At 36.6% G+C, this 18344-nt stretch overlaps 1 protein-coding gene across 1 annotated transcript in view; it reads right to left on the bottom strand.

Annotated features, from left to right (window-relative positions):
- Positions 1–418: 418 nt before the first annotated feature.
- LOC107714972 (Nance-Horan syndrome protein-like) overlaps positions 419–18344 on the bottom strand; it is a 111410-nt gene continuing 93484 nt past the window's right edge. Inside the window, exons 3-11 of the mRNA XM_016520973.1 lie at positions 17622–17758; positions 17489–17533; positions 14825–14887; positions 11644–11839; positions 7598–7729; positions 7288–7456; positions 4332–7030; positions 4107–4230; positions 419–4015 (exon numbers count right to left, since the gene is read on the bottom strand). Of these exons, the coding sequence (XP_016376459.1) occupies positions 3397–4015; positions 4107–4230; positions 4332–7030; positions 7288–7456; positions 7598–7729; positions 11644–11839; positions 14825–14887; positions 17489–17533; positions 17622–17758 (4184 nt within the window). The 3' untranslated portion in view covers positions 419–3396. The remainder of the gene's footprint in view (positions 4016–4106; positions 4231–4331; positions 7031–7287; positions 7457–7597; positions 7730–11643; positions 11840–14824; positions 14888–17488; positions 17534–17621; positions 17759–18344) is intronic.

Genomic DNA, 18344 nt, shown 5'->3' with positions numbered 1-18344 from the left:
TCCTAGTTAGCCTCTGCTTGTAGATCTATGCCAATCAATACATTTTGTTAAATGTCATCATTGGTGGCTCTCAGTTCACTAATTAACCAAAACCACAGCATCTAGCTGGTTATAAGACTCAAACAGCACTGAAACAGGGTGGAATAAAAGTGTTTCAAAACTAAAAACTATGAAAACACCTGTCAAAGTAGAGCAGGTACTTGCTGAGTTCATATCTTGGTTTACGCATTAACACTTCACTAACAAAAAGCCATTCATTTTATTCGACTACAGCATCTCAAACTCTCTTAAAACCATTGCATCCTTGAGCTTTATATAATGATATGACTTAAAATCTGGTACAATTTACCATACTTCAACCCAGTTCAGCGTTATCACCTATCTTTATAAATTAACATTTACACACACAGGCGTTTACGTGTTTAAAGCAGTCACATTTATTGGCCTCTTCTATGCACATTTACTAAACAGCCAGACAAGCTGGCAAACGGTTTTAGAGACATTTTACAATGGGACTTTCCACAAAGATTACTAAAAAATAAATACAAGACTCAAAAGTGTTGCACAGATCAAAAATATACAAAGGCTTATAATTAATGTAAACTTTGAAAACATTTTACATAAGAAACACCCTGGAAACGATTTAAAAAGGTATTCTATTTACAAGTTTTTACAAAAAAAAAACAACAAAAAATCATTTTAGTTGCTTGAAGACTTCAGTCTAGTACCAGAAGAGACATCACGTAACTGTGTGTGTGTGTTCAGTACAGCAAGTGTTTGTCTAACTCTGAAATCCTTTGGTACACAAATCTTTCATGTTACCATTCACCAAGAATGCTTTAACTTTAACAATATGAGATTTCAATTCATAATTGCTTTTGCTATGTGTTAACTATTCCTGTTTAAATAGCCTTAGGTACAGCAATAGACAATGTGAAAACCTTCACAAACATACTAAACATCAGTGCAAATTTTAAGGTTAGACTTTACAATGTTGGAATGGTAGCTTACAAAATCGTTTACCTCTGTCTTGGAGATGGATAGTGAAAGTCTTTGCCAACTTTTAGATTGCTTAGATTTGTAAATGTGTTTTTTCCCCTTTGTATAACATCTTTACCTAAAGCTAGTTAGTTGTTAGTGATTGAATAGTTGAGGACAGCTTAAATACTTGATCCAAAGACTAAATCTCACCAAGCAAGGTAAATTGCAAACACACCAGAAGGTCAATGGTACAAAGGAGAGAAATACCAAATACACCACTGGACACCATTATGTTTCAAAGTATCATTAACAGAGTAGCTTATGCCATTCATATTTTTTAATATTATTTATAAGTGGTTTTATCGTCTGCATTAAATTCGTCTGTCTTTTGAAACCAGTGTTTACCCACTAAAGCTTAACCTCTGAAAAGAAAAACATAAGTCCATAAATCCATAAATAAATCTGCAGTCATAAATTTATCAAAGCCCAATATTTCATAAAAGCCAGCAAGATACTAATAATCCTTTCGCTTTAGTATCAAAATGAAAAACATGAGGTGGCTCTTGGAAGCTGATTTTAAAAAAGCTGAACGATAACCAAACAGTAGTGCAAGTCCATGTTTTTTCATCTGTCCTTTGCAACCTTTTTTACAACCTCTTTCCTTTGATTTGCATCCTTTTCAGCACATCCTCATACGCACAGATTTATTTGTTGCTCCAGCAAAAGAAAGTCTTTATCAAGACACAAACCCTCTTACTGCAGACTTGCTCTGTCTCTCAGTCTGACGTGACTCTACACCTCTGTAGTCTTTCTTTGGATATTTTACTGTCTGTGCTACAAACAGCAACAGCATTGAGAAAGGAATATGTTTTCCATCAGTTTCAAGGATGATACCAAACTTTAAGTCCTTCTTGTAACTTTCCTCATTGCCCTCTCAACATTGCAAATTCAAACCCAAAGCAACACAAACTGCAAAAGCCTCCTGACCAAAACTTCCACTACACACTTCTAAAAACTTCTACTTATCCTTCTACAATATTATTCTGCCATAGTCCGTTTACTACATATAAATGTCTTTGAAAAAGATTGTCAAGAGTGTTTCAATCAGATTTTTGACAAAAAACAGCTCATGGCCTTACAAATCTGATGAGGCAAATTCCTTGATACGCTTAAAAAATGATGTACCAATATCGGCTCCTCTCAAGTTTTATTGCATGCAGTTAATTTGATCTATTAAAGTGAAATATAGAAAAGCTACAACTACTGCGTTAGAGGCATAATTTCAAGTTGGCTGTAAAACGCTTGCACAGTATTAGTCCTGCTGTGTGGGTCAGTGATCAATAACAAAAAAATCACTTCACAAAGAGCAGAATTATATATATACTTTAGAAACAATTGGTACAGTATTCACAGAATACGTTTAGTGCCTGTGTTGTAGCTGTTGTCATTTTTCTTAGATCAATTTATTGATATAGAAACAATGGGTTGATTTTTTTTTAAAGAAATTTGCTTTAAAAAGATAAATACTGAATGAAAGGGAAGAATCATGTGGTCATTAATTACAGCATTGGTTTAAAATTATTAGATGGTGCATTAAAAAGCTCAATATCTTAAAAATGCCAAATATGGACACAATTTGCCTATTACCTTCTTAAGCTAATCTCATTAAAAATACATATTTTTTTAAATTTATATTCTTTATATAGATATTTATTTTCATGTCACTTTTTCTTTTGTGCCATTTTTGTAAGATTTCTTTAAAATGTCCAGTACCAATGTTTCAGTACCAAAAGAAGTGCAAAATAGTGGTTGGCCATCAGGATATTCCAACACAGCTACATTTCTTGCCCAATAAGATCCAGTTGCGGGCTAACTCGAATGCACTTAGCCCATTTATGCTACAGCTAACTATACAAAAGGCCACTCTTTGATTGTCCCAAGCTGTCTGCCATAAACAGTTTGTGTGTAAGGTACAAGAAAGATTTTCCCTTCTTTTAATACCATCTGGACCCATTTTCACAGTTACCCCAGTACAGTACTGTTTTTATCTTTCTAGACAATGTTAAATGTGTGTGACAAAAAGCATCCGCAATTGATTCAATGTGAGTAATTACAAAGTGATGGATTTTTATCATGTAGTTTTCTCCACTCTCATTCTAAAATGAAAGGTACACAAAAAGTATTCACAAAGTGTCACAAAATAAATATGTTCATGGAAGTTATTAGAACACCACTACTGAAAATCATTATTAGAATGTTTTGTTCTTCTTGATACAAAATGGTACAGATGCTACGTATTTTGTTTACGGTCTTCTTAGTTCTTAAGAACAGAATTGAGTATGCCAAGTGCCTAGCATTATAGACCGGATGTCAAAGATTGTGTCTAAACTGATTCTAAAAGTGAAGATGCATTTTTCAGGAGGAACGGTCATCGTGTGGGCTTCCATCTGAGTTTTCTGTTTCCCCTTCTGATATGGCCTGCATGGGAGCAGTGTACAGCCGACTACGTGTACTGTAGCGGCTGCTATTCGCAGCTGGCGGCATCCTTGACCGGCCTTGTCTAGTTGAGGCAGATGTGGGAAAAGCTTTTGGAGAAAAGCCCTCAGCATACGATTTGGGAAAGGGGCTGGGCATTTGCTCGGGAGTTCCCTCTGGAAGTTGTTGTTGTAAAGGAGAGAGAGGCTCCTCAAATGGTCTAGAACCCTCCATCAGGAGCTCACCGGGCCCTTTGGGTGCAACTGGGCTCTTAAGGATCTCTGTAGCTGACATGCGATAACTGGAGTCGGACCGACTTCCCTTTTTCAACAGCAGCAATTTGAACTCTTCATTTGAGGTACTGGACTTTTTGGCACTCCTGTAAATTGGGCCCGGGGTTCTCTGAGCCCCAGTTTGAGTAGAAGGACTTGCAGGCATGTTTGGGGTGCTGGGCGAGGTTGCAGGATTAGTTGCAGAGCCATTCCCAGAAACAACCGCTAAACGGCTCCGCACTGACATTTCTTCAGAATCTTTCCTGCCCAGCATTTTTCGTTTTGACCTGAGATGGCAAAAACAAAACAAGAGACAATAAACATTTAGCGATTTTCAGTAATTTCTAAGATCATCAAAAATCTACTAGATAAACACACCTGTGAATCATGGCAAAGAGATCCTCTGTTGTGCGACTTTTACTTGGTGAAAGAAAAACACTATCATCCTCGGTTTTGGATTCGTCTGTCAGAGGGGACACAGTTGGATCGCTTGGTGTGGACTCTGAAATAGAAACTCTAAAACTCATTCCAATTCAAAATGTTTAAGCTTTACACAAAATGGAAGCTAGTTTACTTAGTAATAGAAATATTACACAAACAAACCTTTGCTGAAATAGTCCTCTGTGTCTGGTGTTGACCCTTCCTCTACAAGTTCCTGTGAGGCACTTCTGGTTGGAACACCTGATGTTATAGATTCTTCTTCAGCACTGCTGATTAGATAAGCTTGCAATGTCTCTGATCTTTGATTGACAATATCAGGCACTTGGTCAAGACCATCTGACCTCTTTCCAAGACCATTCTGACAAGGGCTTCCCACATTTGGCTCAGATTTCCATGGTTGGATTTGCTCCACTTCCAGACTACTCTGGGGAAATAAATTATTTGAGGTGCTCACATCTTCTGCAACTTCTCGAGAATTTTCAGACATCACTTCATCCATGTTCACCTGCTCAGACGGGGCCTTAAAAGCAGTCATGCTCCAAAGAGGTGATGGGGCTAATCGGTCGTATCTATTTGTTGCACCAAAATGGCTTGCTATATTCTTAGCAGCTAGTCCATCTACTGGGGTAAACAGTGATTCACAATTGTCCTGAGAGGTGGTTTCTATGAAAAGGGGTCTATAGGGTGGAGGCTTCCTAGTTTCATGGGGTTTATTGTGAGTAGGTGGGGTAATGATAGTCACAGTGGGACACTTAGGCCTAGTGGCAGTATCAGTTATAGGTCGATCGTGGCTCCCTTCTCCAGATTTGCCAACTGAACGTAGTTGAACTGAACGAAGTACCGTAGGAGTGATGGCCAAAGGACTAGTGACTGCCAGCTCATCACTTGAAACCGAAGTTGCCAGACTCTCACGCTTGGTTTCTGCTATAGCTGCTGCATTTTGTTTGCTCTGGTGGAGGATGTGCATCTGGTTTGTGTGAATTGAAGGCTTGCTGACATTGGGAAGGGCACTTAGGTCAAGATGGGAGGGAGGTATAATAGGCAATTCCAGGTCCCTTTTGGATGAGTACTTCTGAAAAGAAGCAAGTGAGGACTTCCTCTCTGGGACTTTGGGTTTCCTTTTGCCACCAGTAGGGGACATTGGGTGAGCGTTTGGGAAGAAAGCCGACGGAAGAGATGATGTTGGTGTCTCTGACTGGCTTGAGTAGCCACTGGAAGGTGACGCTAGACCTACCAGCTTTTCTGGTGAAGGCAATCTATACTCGCTTTCCACCGATGGTAATGAAGGAGTAGTGGCCCTAGATTCTGACTGGGAAGTCTGGGATTCAGAGCTCTCCTGTGACTTAATGCATTCGTTGACAGTGGTACCCGTAGCTGTGCTGGAATTTGACAACGATCTGTAAGGATCATTGGATTTCAAGTCATTAAGAAGCCAGAGATCTGCATAGTCTGACTGGACAGCTCCTTCGTCCTTGAAGGAATGTGTTTCTGTGGAGCCAAACAAAGCAACTTCTGGAATCTCTGTAGAACTCTCAACACCCCAAGCCCCCAGTGGCTCCTCACTCTCCAGCTGACTTGAGGAGCCTCTGTTCAACCCCACATGCTGTGTTCTCTCACCGGAAGACATAGATTTGTTCTGACCGACAGCATTCTTTGGTTCGTTCTTGTCAGTGGGAGGTCCAACATGGCTGCTTATTTTCTTCAAGGATGAGCTGCGTTTTGGTGGGGATGGCTTCACCTTTGGTTTCCTTAGAGAGAGACTACATCTCCCAAGTGTGCTTGTTTGATGTCCATATTCTGCCTGCTGCTTATCTATGCATGTATAGTTATACGTGAAGCTTTTACTACCTTTAAGACCACAGTCAAAGTGCATGGAGGTATAGTAGCCCTCGGCATCTATAGAAAAGTGTGAGGTGGTGTCAGCCTTTTCAGATGGTGGCCTATCTGTTAAACTTTCAAAAGTGGCTATGCTAGCAAAACTGGGACTTTCTAGGATATTCTCTGCCCTAGAGTGCTCAGGACTGAAGTCGGGATGGCAAGGCATGTTGTGCCTGTAGTGTGGATAGCTCCACTCACCCTCACTGGCAGTGTTGACTCCAGTATCATCAAGCATGTCAGTCGCAGTGGAAGTTAATGAACCTGTCCTATGGCTACGGAGGCCTTGTGATCGGTCTCCAGGATATGGATCAATAATGAAGCCGGTGGAGTCATCATTAGTATTGGTAGCTGCATTCAACGATAGTTCTGAATCACAGTGGGATGATCCGGTGAGTGGGGGTGAGGCTGCAGGTGGAATGGTCTCTGATGTCTGGGAGGGACAGGTAGAACTGCTACCACTCCAATTGCCGCTCGAGGACTGGTGATCCTCCTTGTGGTCCATTTGGCTAGTCAGCACACCAGCATTGGAAACGGAGTGAATGGGGCTACTGAATGTATCAGAACTGGAGGAAATCTCACAGCTACCCATGTCAGCTTTCCGAGGCAGATGGGATCGACCCCTCTCTATCCAGTCATGCTCTGTACTTCCAGCATGCTGCTTGAATTTCAAACTGTTATGCTGGCCCTCTGGGATTGCCTGGTCATCAGTGCTTTCTTCATCATCTTTTAGAATATGTTCCCCTGGGACTGGTAGGAAGTCCTCTGCCTCAAACGGGGACAGCTCTTCCTCATCCTCCTCCTCCTGATCCTCATCACTGTTATCATGGCCTTCGTCCACCAATCGCCCTCCCTCCCGTGGGAGGCTTCGAGAACGCAGACGGGAGCCTACTGAGGCGGTGAACATTGTGTCAGAGTTGTCAGGCAGAGAAGATATGTTGCCTGTGGAATGGGACAGTGACACAGTCACGCCCTGCCATTTATTTATTTATTTTTTATACAGAGTATATATTTTACGTTTTACAGTATATAACTGCTTTCACGTCACATATATAAAAAAAGTTTGGCGTTCTACATAAGTTATGCATCAATATACAAGGTTAACAGCACATCTCAGAAGAAAAAAATGTATGCATTATAAAATCATAAATGCAACAAAAAGATGGTTTTCATTCATGTTAAAATATTTTAACCGACACAAAAGTACACTGGACAATACGCAACATCATGCAAGGTGAAAGGTGCTCTGATCCGTCTACGTGAGGGTGCAGCCCCAACAATCAGGGATTCTTCTGTCTGGCAACCAGAGTCCTTGGTGTTGAGATGAGAGAGTGTGAGATCCTCTTGGCAAATTTCAGGGTTGTTATGGACCATCACTGTGCGTTCTCTGGCCACTGGAGACTCGTCAGAATCTAAAAAACAATAAACGATTTTTCAGTAATAAATAATGTTTTATACATGCCATTTACTCTTATTATATGCCTTATTCTTTACTGTAAATAAACAAATAATGAAAACATAGAGTAATAAAAAAATGTTACAGGTTCACACACCAAAATCTTGCTGCACGCGTCTGGGAATGCCAGTGATCGTTTTCCGTCTCCTTAGCTTCCTTCGCCGTTGAAGCACTGATTGCGAATGGACTAGTGAGCAGCGCACACTGGCCTGCTGTTGGGTACAAGCCACTTTTTTCTACTTCTCCCTCCCATGTTTCTCACACTCATAAACCACTGAGATTTTTGATGCTAAATACAATATTTTAGTCAAGATGAAAATAATGTATCTTAACTAATATAACTAGTATCTTAACTAATATATATATATATATATATAAAATGCAACAAAAAGATGGTTTTCATTCATGTTAAAATATTTTAACCGACACAAAAGTACACTGGACAATACGCAACATCATGCAAGGTGAAAGGAGCGACATATTCAGGACGTCAGAACAGAAAACAACCAGGGTTGAAAATGGGAGAATTGCTGTCCTACCCGACCCCAGCCTTACTCTAGACTGCAGTCTGCTGCTGTACTCTTGAGCTCTATTTGTTTTGATGTTTGTCCAGTGTCATGCATCATGACTCTCATGTGATTGCAAGGCTTGGCCCTTTGAGCACCAATTACACCACTGTGCCTGTGATGTGCAATTTCCAGTCAACACTGTCTTTGACTCAATCCTTGCTGACACACACCTCAAATGTCCCGTTCCAGTCAAGCCCAGAGTAGATATATTTGGCCTCTTTGTAATTCTAATGCAACTGATTAGCATGCACAAAACGCTTTCTTGACTCTTTGCATTTCCTGGCACAAAGTAAGTTACCATGACAACTAAGAACTTTTTTGTTTCAAATTTCATGACTTGCAGATTTTAACCTACTTTCCAGTGTGTCTAATACTGTTATTATTCTAATGTATTTGGGTGATTCTTCAGTTTGGGCCCTTCTAACAACTTGAAGAAATTCTCAAAACCATGTTTCATCTATGTTTAAACATTAATCACATGTCATGGAATAAAAAGGGTCTGATCATGGCCTTATTAAAATTTTTTTTTTAAAAACAGCGGAACAGCCCATGCTTTGACTTTTTTTTTTTTTTTTGCCTCTGTCTGTCAAGCATTTTCCTGACATGTTTTTATGGGAATAAGCAAAAGGTCTAAAACGGCAAATGTCTAAAGCAATTATAATCTACCCTTTAAAACCAGAAACTAAAAAATCACACATTTACTTTAGCCATCTATGTTTCAGGACTACTAACTCTTCATTTATAAAGTTATTGGCCACTTAACGCTGACTTATAACAGCATGTGCTAGTAATGTGAAAATCAAAACAGCTTTTTTCATTAAATTAGAAAGCTACAATAGCCAAAATGAGAGTGTTATTATGGCTGAGATGGCAACCCCATTTCTCTCTCCGCACATTATTCTAGATGGTGATGGTTAGGGAATGAAGTGTCACTGATACTGAAGGGGGAAACTTAATGGACATGTAAAAAATCTCTCACTTAGGAAAGCTGATATCGCTGAGGGGGAAGTAGCGTTGGCTCCCTCCTCTGAAAACAATACACGCAAAATTCAGCGTACTCACAAGGCAATTCTTCTGTTCATTGATGCCAGAGGAGAACTTTGGTCAAGATGATGATACTCTCAATTAGATTTAGTTATGAGGTGTAACATAGACTGTTCGATAATAACTTTCATTAATAAACCACTAATAAACAGTATGTAATGCTTAACAGATCATTTGTAAATATATATTCACATAGCTAGAAGTATGAGATTATGTGCTTGTTAATGTTTACTAATGAACGTATTAAACACTACCTAATAATTAACAGATCATTATTTCATGTAAATTAAAATGCTTATGTCATCAAACATCCAGTTCATATCATCATGCACTTTTCACAAATCTAAAGGATTTTTACAGAAATTTGTTGATGTACTTTCAAATGCTAACAAATGTCAATAAAGTTCAGTTCACATATTACCTAACATTGTAAAATGTGAAAAAAATAGCTTAATTGGTAATTTTAAGCACATCACAAACTATTCACATATTATTCACTCAATCACAGTCTGTAAAGGTCACATATGTGACCATGGACCACAAAACCAGTCATACGGGTCAATTTTTTGAAATTGAGATTTATACGTCATCTGAAAGCTGAATAAGCTTTCCATTGATGTATGGTTTGTTAGGACAATGTTTGGCCGAGATACAACTATTTGAAAATCTGGAATCTGAGAGTGCAAAAAAATCTAAAAATTGAGAAAATCGCCTTTAAAGTTGTCCAAATGAAGTTCTTAGCAATGCATATTACTAATCAAAAATTAAGTTTTTATATATTTATGGTAGGAAATTTTCAAAATATATTCATGGAACATGATGATTTTTGGCATAAAAGAAAAATCGATCATTTTGACCCATACAATGTATTGTTGGGTATTGCTACAAATATACCCGTGTTACTTATGACTGCGTTTGTGCTCCAGGGTCACATATTTGGTCTGCGTTTGTTGTGTAGTATTCTATTGTTTACACATCTTTACAAATCATTTATTAATCATTTGTTCATGTTTTTGCATTACCCGATCTAGTTGAAACTATTCATCATTTGTAAATGTTTAGCTAAATGCTTGCTAAAGTCATAACACAAGTTGTAATTTGGTTGCAGATCATGCTGTTATTGTCTCAACACTTATATCAGTATACTACTGTATATACAGTCAAACCAAAAATCATTCAGACACCAGATATAATTTTTTGATATTTTTTTTTTTACTAGTGGGTGCAGGACACTATAGTTAATTTATATAAGTGAGGATAGCAAAATAAAGTAAACTGTGACATATTATTAAAAATTCATCATACAGTGCACTACCGGTAAAATTGATAAAAAATTTGGGACCAAAAATTCAGACACTTTGACCTGACCATGTTGTGCTTAAGTGTTTTTCTTTAATTGCTAATGCAAACTTTTTACACCACAGACTGAACAAAATTAAGCATTGCTTGGTAATTGGTTGACCTAAACTGGTGTTATCTAATTGTGTACTTAAATTTAACAGCTGACAGCTATTCAAGCTAATTCATTTGTGAGACAGTCTAACAGAAGGATGGCATTATCAAGATGAATTTGTTCTGACACAGTTTAACTCTGAGTTCTTGTCACCATTTTCTAAACTATAGTGATAATGTGAAAAATGAAGGTGTCTGAATGATTTTTGGTTTGACTGTAATTAAACAGGATATTCCTTGAATCACTCATCAACAAGAGAAAACAAATCAGTTTTCAAAAAAAAAAACACTTATTAATTTATCAATATTTTGTAATATAAACAGTGTTTCCTTATAGTAATCAAATTGATTGTACACTGTTGACCCCATTAACCAACCCTTAAACCTACCCATACCACCAAACCTGTCCTTAACCCTACCTGTATCACAACTCAGTAGCTTTTAATCATTGCATAACATCTGTTAAAATCATTTGTAAATTTTTGAATTGCATGAGATACACAAAATAGCTCAAATATATTTATAAAAAATAAAAACACGAAATGTACTAATTGTTATGTTTGGAACTACTACTACTACTACTACTACAGTTCATTGTCAATGACAGAAATGGCATTTTAATCAAGAATTGGCACAAAAGCTTCCGGTATTATCTGTTAAGATTCCTGTTACAGTGTAGATTATTGGACCATGTTTTACTAGAAAATACAATTTTGGTATTTCCCCTTCAAAAGTTCTTGTGTAATTGTGTTGCTTGCCATTTCTTTGTAATTGTTTGTGAAATCTACTAGCAATTTATGACAAACAAATTGTTTCTACACTGATTTTTTTTTTTTACACATTTACAACAACACTAGATTCTAATGGACCAAAGTTCTCCTTCAGTAGTGACAGCGTCACCAGACTTGAGCCCTATAGTATGTACTTGAGCAATAGTAAAATAAATGCAACCTTTAATTTTCCTTATAATAATGAAATTATATTTTACAAAAAACATTATATGCTGCTACCATTGAAGTGTCATACTCAGCCCTGACTCAGCATGCATTATCGACAGCAAACACTAGGGGGCATTTACCTGTTACGTTAATGGGAACGATGCATGAGTTGATGACTTGAGAGTCTGTCTTCATCTTCTCCTCTGGGGTGGGCAGTGGTAAGATTCCAGCCCAGTTGGTCTGTTTGTCCAGCGTTGAGGGCACATTCGGGATCGGGCACTTCGGCCAGTGGCCCAAAGCCACCACCTCTGAATCTGAATCTACTGGAGGAGCAACCTAGAAGAGCATTACGGTGATGAATATGAGGTTACTGAGGTTGGGAAAGCTTTTATAGATGTATCTAACAAATCGATGATGGTTCCACTTGCTTTAATCCTTAAGACCCCATGAATTCACTTGATAAGTGCAGTTTATGTTTCTAAATTGGCATATTTCCAATTGGAACAGGAAGTTGGGCTGCTTTTCTTATAAATAGCCAATGGTCTTGGTTCGATTTGTTACAGCAACTGGATACGTCATTATTGCTTTTGGCTAATTTTTCCTGGAAAAGAAGACAACATTTTCAATGTGTACATATGCTAAAATTTAACATTTAGCAGTGCACTTGTGTGCAGTATACTTCAGTGCTAACAGACATAGACAAAAAACCCACAAAAATCTATTCTGATTTCATGAGGTCTGTGAAAAAGTGGAACAACATACTTAAAATTGGATCAAATTTACATTTTTAGTTCTACATGCACATGCATAAAGAAGCACTGAAACATGTAAAGTAAATAGCAATGGAGATGCATTAGTGTACAACAGTTTCAAGAAAAAGTTATAAGAAATTAAACAAATGCATATCCTCATGAAGTATACAACACAACGCAAGTTCAATTCCTTCTTTTCAGCTGTCACTCACAGAACCAGCTGAAGTACACTTGCTAAATCCTGTCATATAGTTAACTTAGCAGTTAATCTAATCAGTTAACTTACCTTGTGGAGTTTACTGAGTGTTAACTAAAGAGGTTTGGAGAGTTTAGTGGCTGTCACCCAGCCACATATGAACATGCACAGTGTTAAAGCGAGCTGTGATATTCAGTCTTTGTGTGTCCTTTTCCCAGCCGGCCAATGAGGATCTCACAATAAACAGCAGCCAAAAAAAAAAAAAAAAAGTGTTACCACGGAAACTTCTCCCAAAACCAGAAGAGGACGAAAAGAAAGAGGGAAGCGCCACAAAAACAGACGGACTGAATCAAAGGGAGTTTATGACCGTTTTGTTTGCCGGCACTGAAATGAGGGGCAAGGGGTGAAGTGGAGTTTTGAAAAACACGGGATCAAAGCAGGAAAAAAAAAGAAAAGAAAAAAGGAGTGTATGGAGCCAAAATGGCCAGGAGAGGAGGGAACGTAGGGGGCTGGGAAAGAGCCAAATGTGACGGTTTGATTTCTCCATCTGGCTCGTGTTCAAAAGCTATTTTGATTAGAAAAGAAACGAGACATCAGGGGAATGAAAGAATGCCATTCATGAAGTTCAGCAGCAGAAAGAGAGAAACACAGAGCGTAAAGGAGCACGAGGAAACCAGAGAAAGTGAACCTTATAATATGTCTACAAAATGTCTAGAGTCCAACATGAAACTTTTGGCAATCTTGCAATGGCAAGTGATTAAAAAATAAGTCAATAAAAAAATATAAATAAATAAAAAACATTAAAAATAATAATAATGTTTTTATATATAAATACAGAGTGAGACATTGTAAAGTTTGAACATAATAAAATAATAGCAATAATAATATATTTTTTAAAATATAAAATAATTAGCAAATAATGAAAGTTTATTTTTCCATATTCATTGCAACCACGCAGGATGAGCCAGTATGAATACGTAAAACTGCACAAAAATATAAACCATGTGATTTTGTTCCTCATTTTTTCATTAGTGTCCCATCTATTCCATTATTATGTGTCACTAAATTAATTTCTAGAGGAAAACTTGCAGCATAAAACATCTTGTACTGGTTGTGTTGATGAGAGATTAGATCATATTACTTTATATTATATATTACTTTATATAACTATATATATATATATTATATTATATTGTATTATATTGTTTCTTCATTTTACTTAAAAGCATGCATTATGTTGCCAAAACCCATCACAGCCAGTAACTTTAAGAAATGAAGCTATTTTTTTTTTTTAAATTAATTTTGGACCCTAAATATGCCTTAAATGGACCAGAAAAGACAAGCAACAGCAAGTGACAAGTGAAGAGAAAATTTCAAAAGGGAACTTATGACAGAGTGTTCGCTCTTTAAAGCATCTTGGAGTCAGTCACTCAGGCAGGGGTTTGTGGGTAAGCCACAGTGCCGGGAGCTGATGGGCAATTATATTTTTCTGCCACAGACACACACACACACACACACACACACAGTCAGACAGCAGCTCTACCCTGGAAACCCTGTCATTAAGAAACCTCAGACCTGCGCACTTCCGTGTGTGTGTGTGTGTTTCCCGTAGACATTCTTCACATAGTATTTCAGGAGCATAATGCTGGAGAGGCTATGAGAAGGGCAGTGCTTTATTAGTCTGTGCTAGTGTTGATTTATACAGCATTACCAGGGTCAGAAACGAGGGCAAAGATAATGAAGATAATTCAAAGTGACTTGTATATGCAAAAACATATGGAAGCTCATTTCCATATGTTATTAAAAAAAAAGGTAAATTGAGACATTTTATCTCACATTTCTGAAAAGAAGTTCTGGGGCCTCATTTATAAAAAGCTGAGAAGAAAAACTTTTGAACGTTAGTGTATGCTCTTATAAAGGTCAAAAATGCCCCTGAAAATCAATTCACACCCATTTTCCATAATTCAGATTTGCACACATATGCACAGAAGATCATCATTTTGACATTGGCATATCCAGATGAAAGTTCAGGCGTACTGCTGATGTTAGAAGGTAGTAGCATCAGAAGAGACGTTTTAAAGAATTATAGATGTTAGACAAACACAAAAAGAGTCCTGTTAAGATTTGGTTTACATTCAGAAGTTAACAATATCTGATTATGTTTATAATAACACTTATGTGTGTTAAATAACATTAACACAGACATGTTTTGAAGGTTCTACCAAACCAAATCTTATGTAAGATGTTCTGATAAACCACTGATCTGGAAGCAGTTTTGGCCTCATCCCCATGATTATGATTTGATTAGGGATGTAAAACTGTTTCCAGATCAGCGTGAACATAGGATTTAGGAGACATTTGGGGGTAAAATACCTTTCTGCTCCATGGGGAAAAATGACAACACTCAGTAGGGGAGGAGGACCGGGTGCTTTGGAGCTACAACACATACAAACACAAAAATGGATATGAATATGAGGATGAACATGAACACAGAAATGAACACAATGAGGGTGCATCTGCTTCCATACTGGAACTGAAAGAACAGCCGTGATTCACTGTGTTTGTCAAAAAACAACGTGATAATATAGATTTAGGTGATTATATATAATTAAAAAGACGTCCTCAGTTCTGCAGCACTGAAACATTTACAACACCCAATTCACATACATTATGGACTCATATTTTGGCCAGAAGTGATGATTTAAAGTTAAAATGCCTTAATGTTGGATTTTTTTTCTTTTCTGTTGATGGACTGGAGTGATTTGGATTACTTGTGGATTATTGTGATGTTTTTATCAGCTGTTTGGACTCTCATTCTGACGGCACCCATTCACTGCAGAGGATCCATTGGTGAGCAAGTGATGGAATGAATACATTTCTCCAAATCTGTTCTGATGAGGAAACAAACTCCTCATCAGAAAACATCTTGGATGGCCTGAGAGTAAGTAAATAAGCACATTTTAATTTTTTGTGGGGTGAAATATTTCTCTAAGTCATGGTGTACTAAGTAAAGATATGTAATCCAGCACAGATGACTGAACACCTGTCAGCAACCCATGAACATCCTGAAATAAATAGCGTTATTATAGGAGGCTTAACAAAGAAATAAACGTTGTTTGTCCACATGGCTTGCTGCAAAAGAGGAGTTATTTTCATAATGACCAGCCTGGTACAAATAAGTAAGTGCTTAATGTCCTTAAAGCACGACATCCAGAGAGACACTCCCTGTTTTTTAGAACAGCTGGATCAAAATAATCATTAAATAATCATTTGACTGAAATGACTACTTATGCATGGGTAAAAAAAGAAAGAAACTGGCAACCTGGTTAATATAGTTGTTTACCTGCATCTGCTTTACAGATACAAACTATGAGGCTGAAAATAAATGCATAAACTAAAACATTATGATTTTATGAACATCAGTGCAAAGAAAATGTCAAAAATCTCTAAATGACTGTGAAGTACGTGCATGTTGATAACATACTTTGCAAGGTATGACCCTTGTGAAAAAGAAGTGTGCTTAATTGTTTTAAGTGTGCACTTGTAGCATATTTAAAATCCTATAAAAATCCTATATCCTATTAAAAATCCTAAAAAAAAGTCTATTTTTAAGCAACCATACTTGCAGATAATATAATATTAGTGAACTGAAAGTGTACTTAATAAGTGTAAATACACATTCATATATTTCTTAAAACACTTACAGTCAGTACTTTCAAAAAGGGCATTTTCTAATAATATCAAATGAAAAGTAAAAAAAACAAACATTTTAAATCATTATGTTTTAATAATCTTTTTATCATGCATTAAAGTACACATTTTGATGTGTTGACTAGCATACTAAAGCACTTGTAAAATATTTCATTATAATTTTAGCTGAAGTGTGTTATTCAATATTCCATTTAACCTGTTAACTGCCTGGCAATCTTTTTTATTATCCTTTTCCCCTATCACATATTTTACTAATCATCCAAAATTAGATATTATTTGAAAGTTTAAAAACTCAAAATTCATCCTGTGAAACTATTTTTAAATTTGACATTGTGTTATGGAAATGGTACTTTAAATTCTTTTAGTGGGCTCCTCCCCCTTTTTGGCAGTGAAAAGTGTAATATTACAAAATTTACTGAAATATTTATATAATAAAAATAAAACAAAATAATATTGTGACAGAAATGTATAAATTTGTTACAAGAAAATGCATTTTAAAAATTCAGTTTGGTATATGGGACTAAAAAAATCTCACAGGGACTGCAATTTTTGTGATATCAACTTCAAATTTGGAACATAACTAGACATGCAGTTTTATATAAAATAAAAAATGTTTTAGTACAGTGCATTTTCTTTACAGTAAACTTAAACTTCTTTTCAAAACTTTTTTACCCTTTCATTTTTTTTTAAATGTCAGCCTTAGGCATGTATTCCAAAGAGTTCATGAATTACAACCATTTAAGTTTGTGTATTTTCATATCTATGTTCAGAAAGGGGGGTGACAGTTAAGAGGCTAAAGTTAATATAATAATTACATTTAAATGTACTGAACTGCAAATTTCACCATTTCAAATGTGTATTTAAATATATTTAAATACATAACATACAACTTTCAACAGAAATGACATTAAAGTTCATTTTAGTGTACTATAAATGTTCGGCAGTAAACTTTAACCATATTTCAAAGACAAAATAAGAAATGAAGAAATTATATGCAAAGACATACAATTTAAGTGGGTCACTCTCTTAACACCCTTAAGTTCAACTAATTGCATTTAGTATAAATTTAAACTATGATATATTTTAATTTAATTTCAAATAACATGCAATAAACTGTCCGAAAATATTACATTAACTATGTGCTTAAGTATATTCTTTTAAAATATGTTATTTGCGTTATAAATGCTTTTTGAAAAGAATGCTAAAGTGTACGTCTTTTTCACAAGGCAAAAATACAGAAATAAAGAACAACAAGAATGGATTCATTCAGCTAAAATCAAAGATCTCCATGCAGTGTTTCAGCGTGACACACAGGTGTGTGTTTACCTGTGCTTGTGTTGTCTGAGTTTCTATGTCTCTCTCTGTCCTTTCCTAAACACACAGACACACCATCATCAACACTCCGTCTACAGGAATCACACTACAGATCAGAGCTGCAGGCCGGCGGGCCGATGTTTACCGTGGTGAGGGGTCTGTCTCTCTGCTGGCGTCTGCGGTGGGCACGGGGCGACGGGTAGGTGGGCATGGGCGGAGCCATGGAGATGGAAATGATCACCCTGCGCTCTCTCTCGCCGACCTCCTGCCTCTGCTGCTGGTCTGATGAGCAGTTTCACACACAACAGACAAATCCGTAAATGACCAATTATATCTGGAGCAGAAAACGGTGCTGGACGGGTTACACTGAAGGGTTTGTTCAAATCACTAACTTTACCTAAAAACAATATAATAACAGTGATGCTTGCAAGCACCACTAGCATTTAGAAACGAGTTATGAAATCATAATCATAATAATAAATCATTATGATGTTTTGTATTTGTCCTTTTTTCAATTGTTTTACTTTTGGTTCTTTTTGGTTTTACTTTTTGACATTTATAATTGATATGTAAAGATTTAATGTATCATAGCATGTGGATCATTTTTGTCATCTGACATTCTTTAGCTGTTTTTCCCACTTTGCATTACACATACAAATACATTTATTCTGTTTTAAGAATATAAATTTTCATATTACTATAGTTTTAATAGTCCTATCCTGTCATTTACAGTGTTGTTATTGTCGACTTCAATTAAAATGAAACCTAAAACTATTATACAGCTTGGATAAAATATAAATATTAGATAAAAAAATTTAATTTAAAAACAAGGAATTTAACCACACTGAAATAAAATGAAAAAAAAAAA

Source organism: Sinocyclocheilus rhinocerous, unplaced genomic scaffold (assembly GCF_001515625.1).
Source record: "Sinocyclocheilus rhinocerous isolate Xijiao unplaced genomic scaffold, SAMN03320098_v1.1 scaffold28, whole genome shotgun sequence".
Classification (NCBI taxonomy): domain Eukaryota; kingdom Metazoa; phylum Chordata; class Actinopteri; order Cypriniformes; family Cyprinidae; genus Sinocyclocheilus; species Sinocyclocheilus rhinocerous.
The sequence above is the reverse complement of the archived record's forward strand: the minus strand, read 5'-3'. Positions and strand labels throughout refer to the sequence as shown.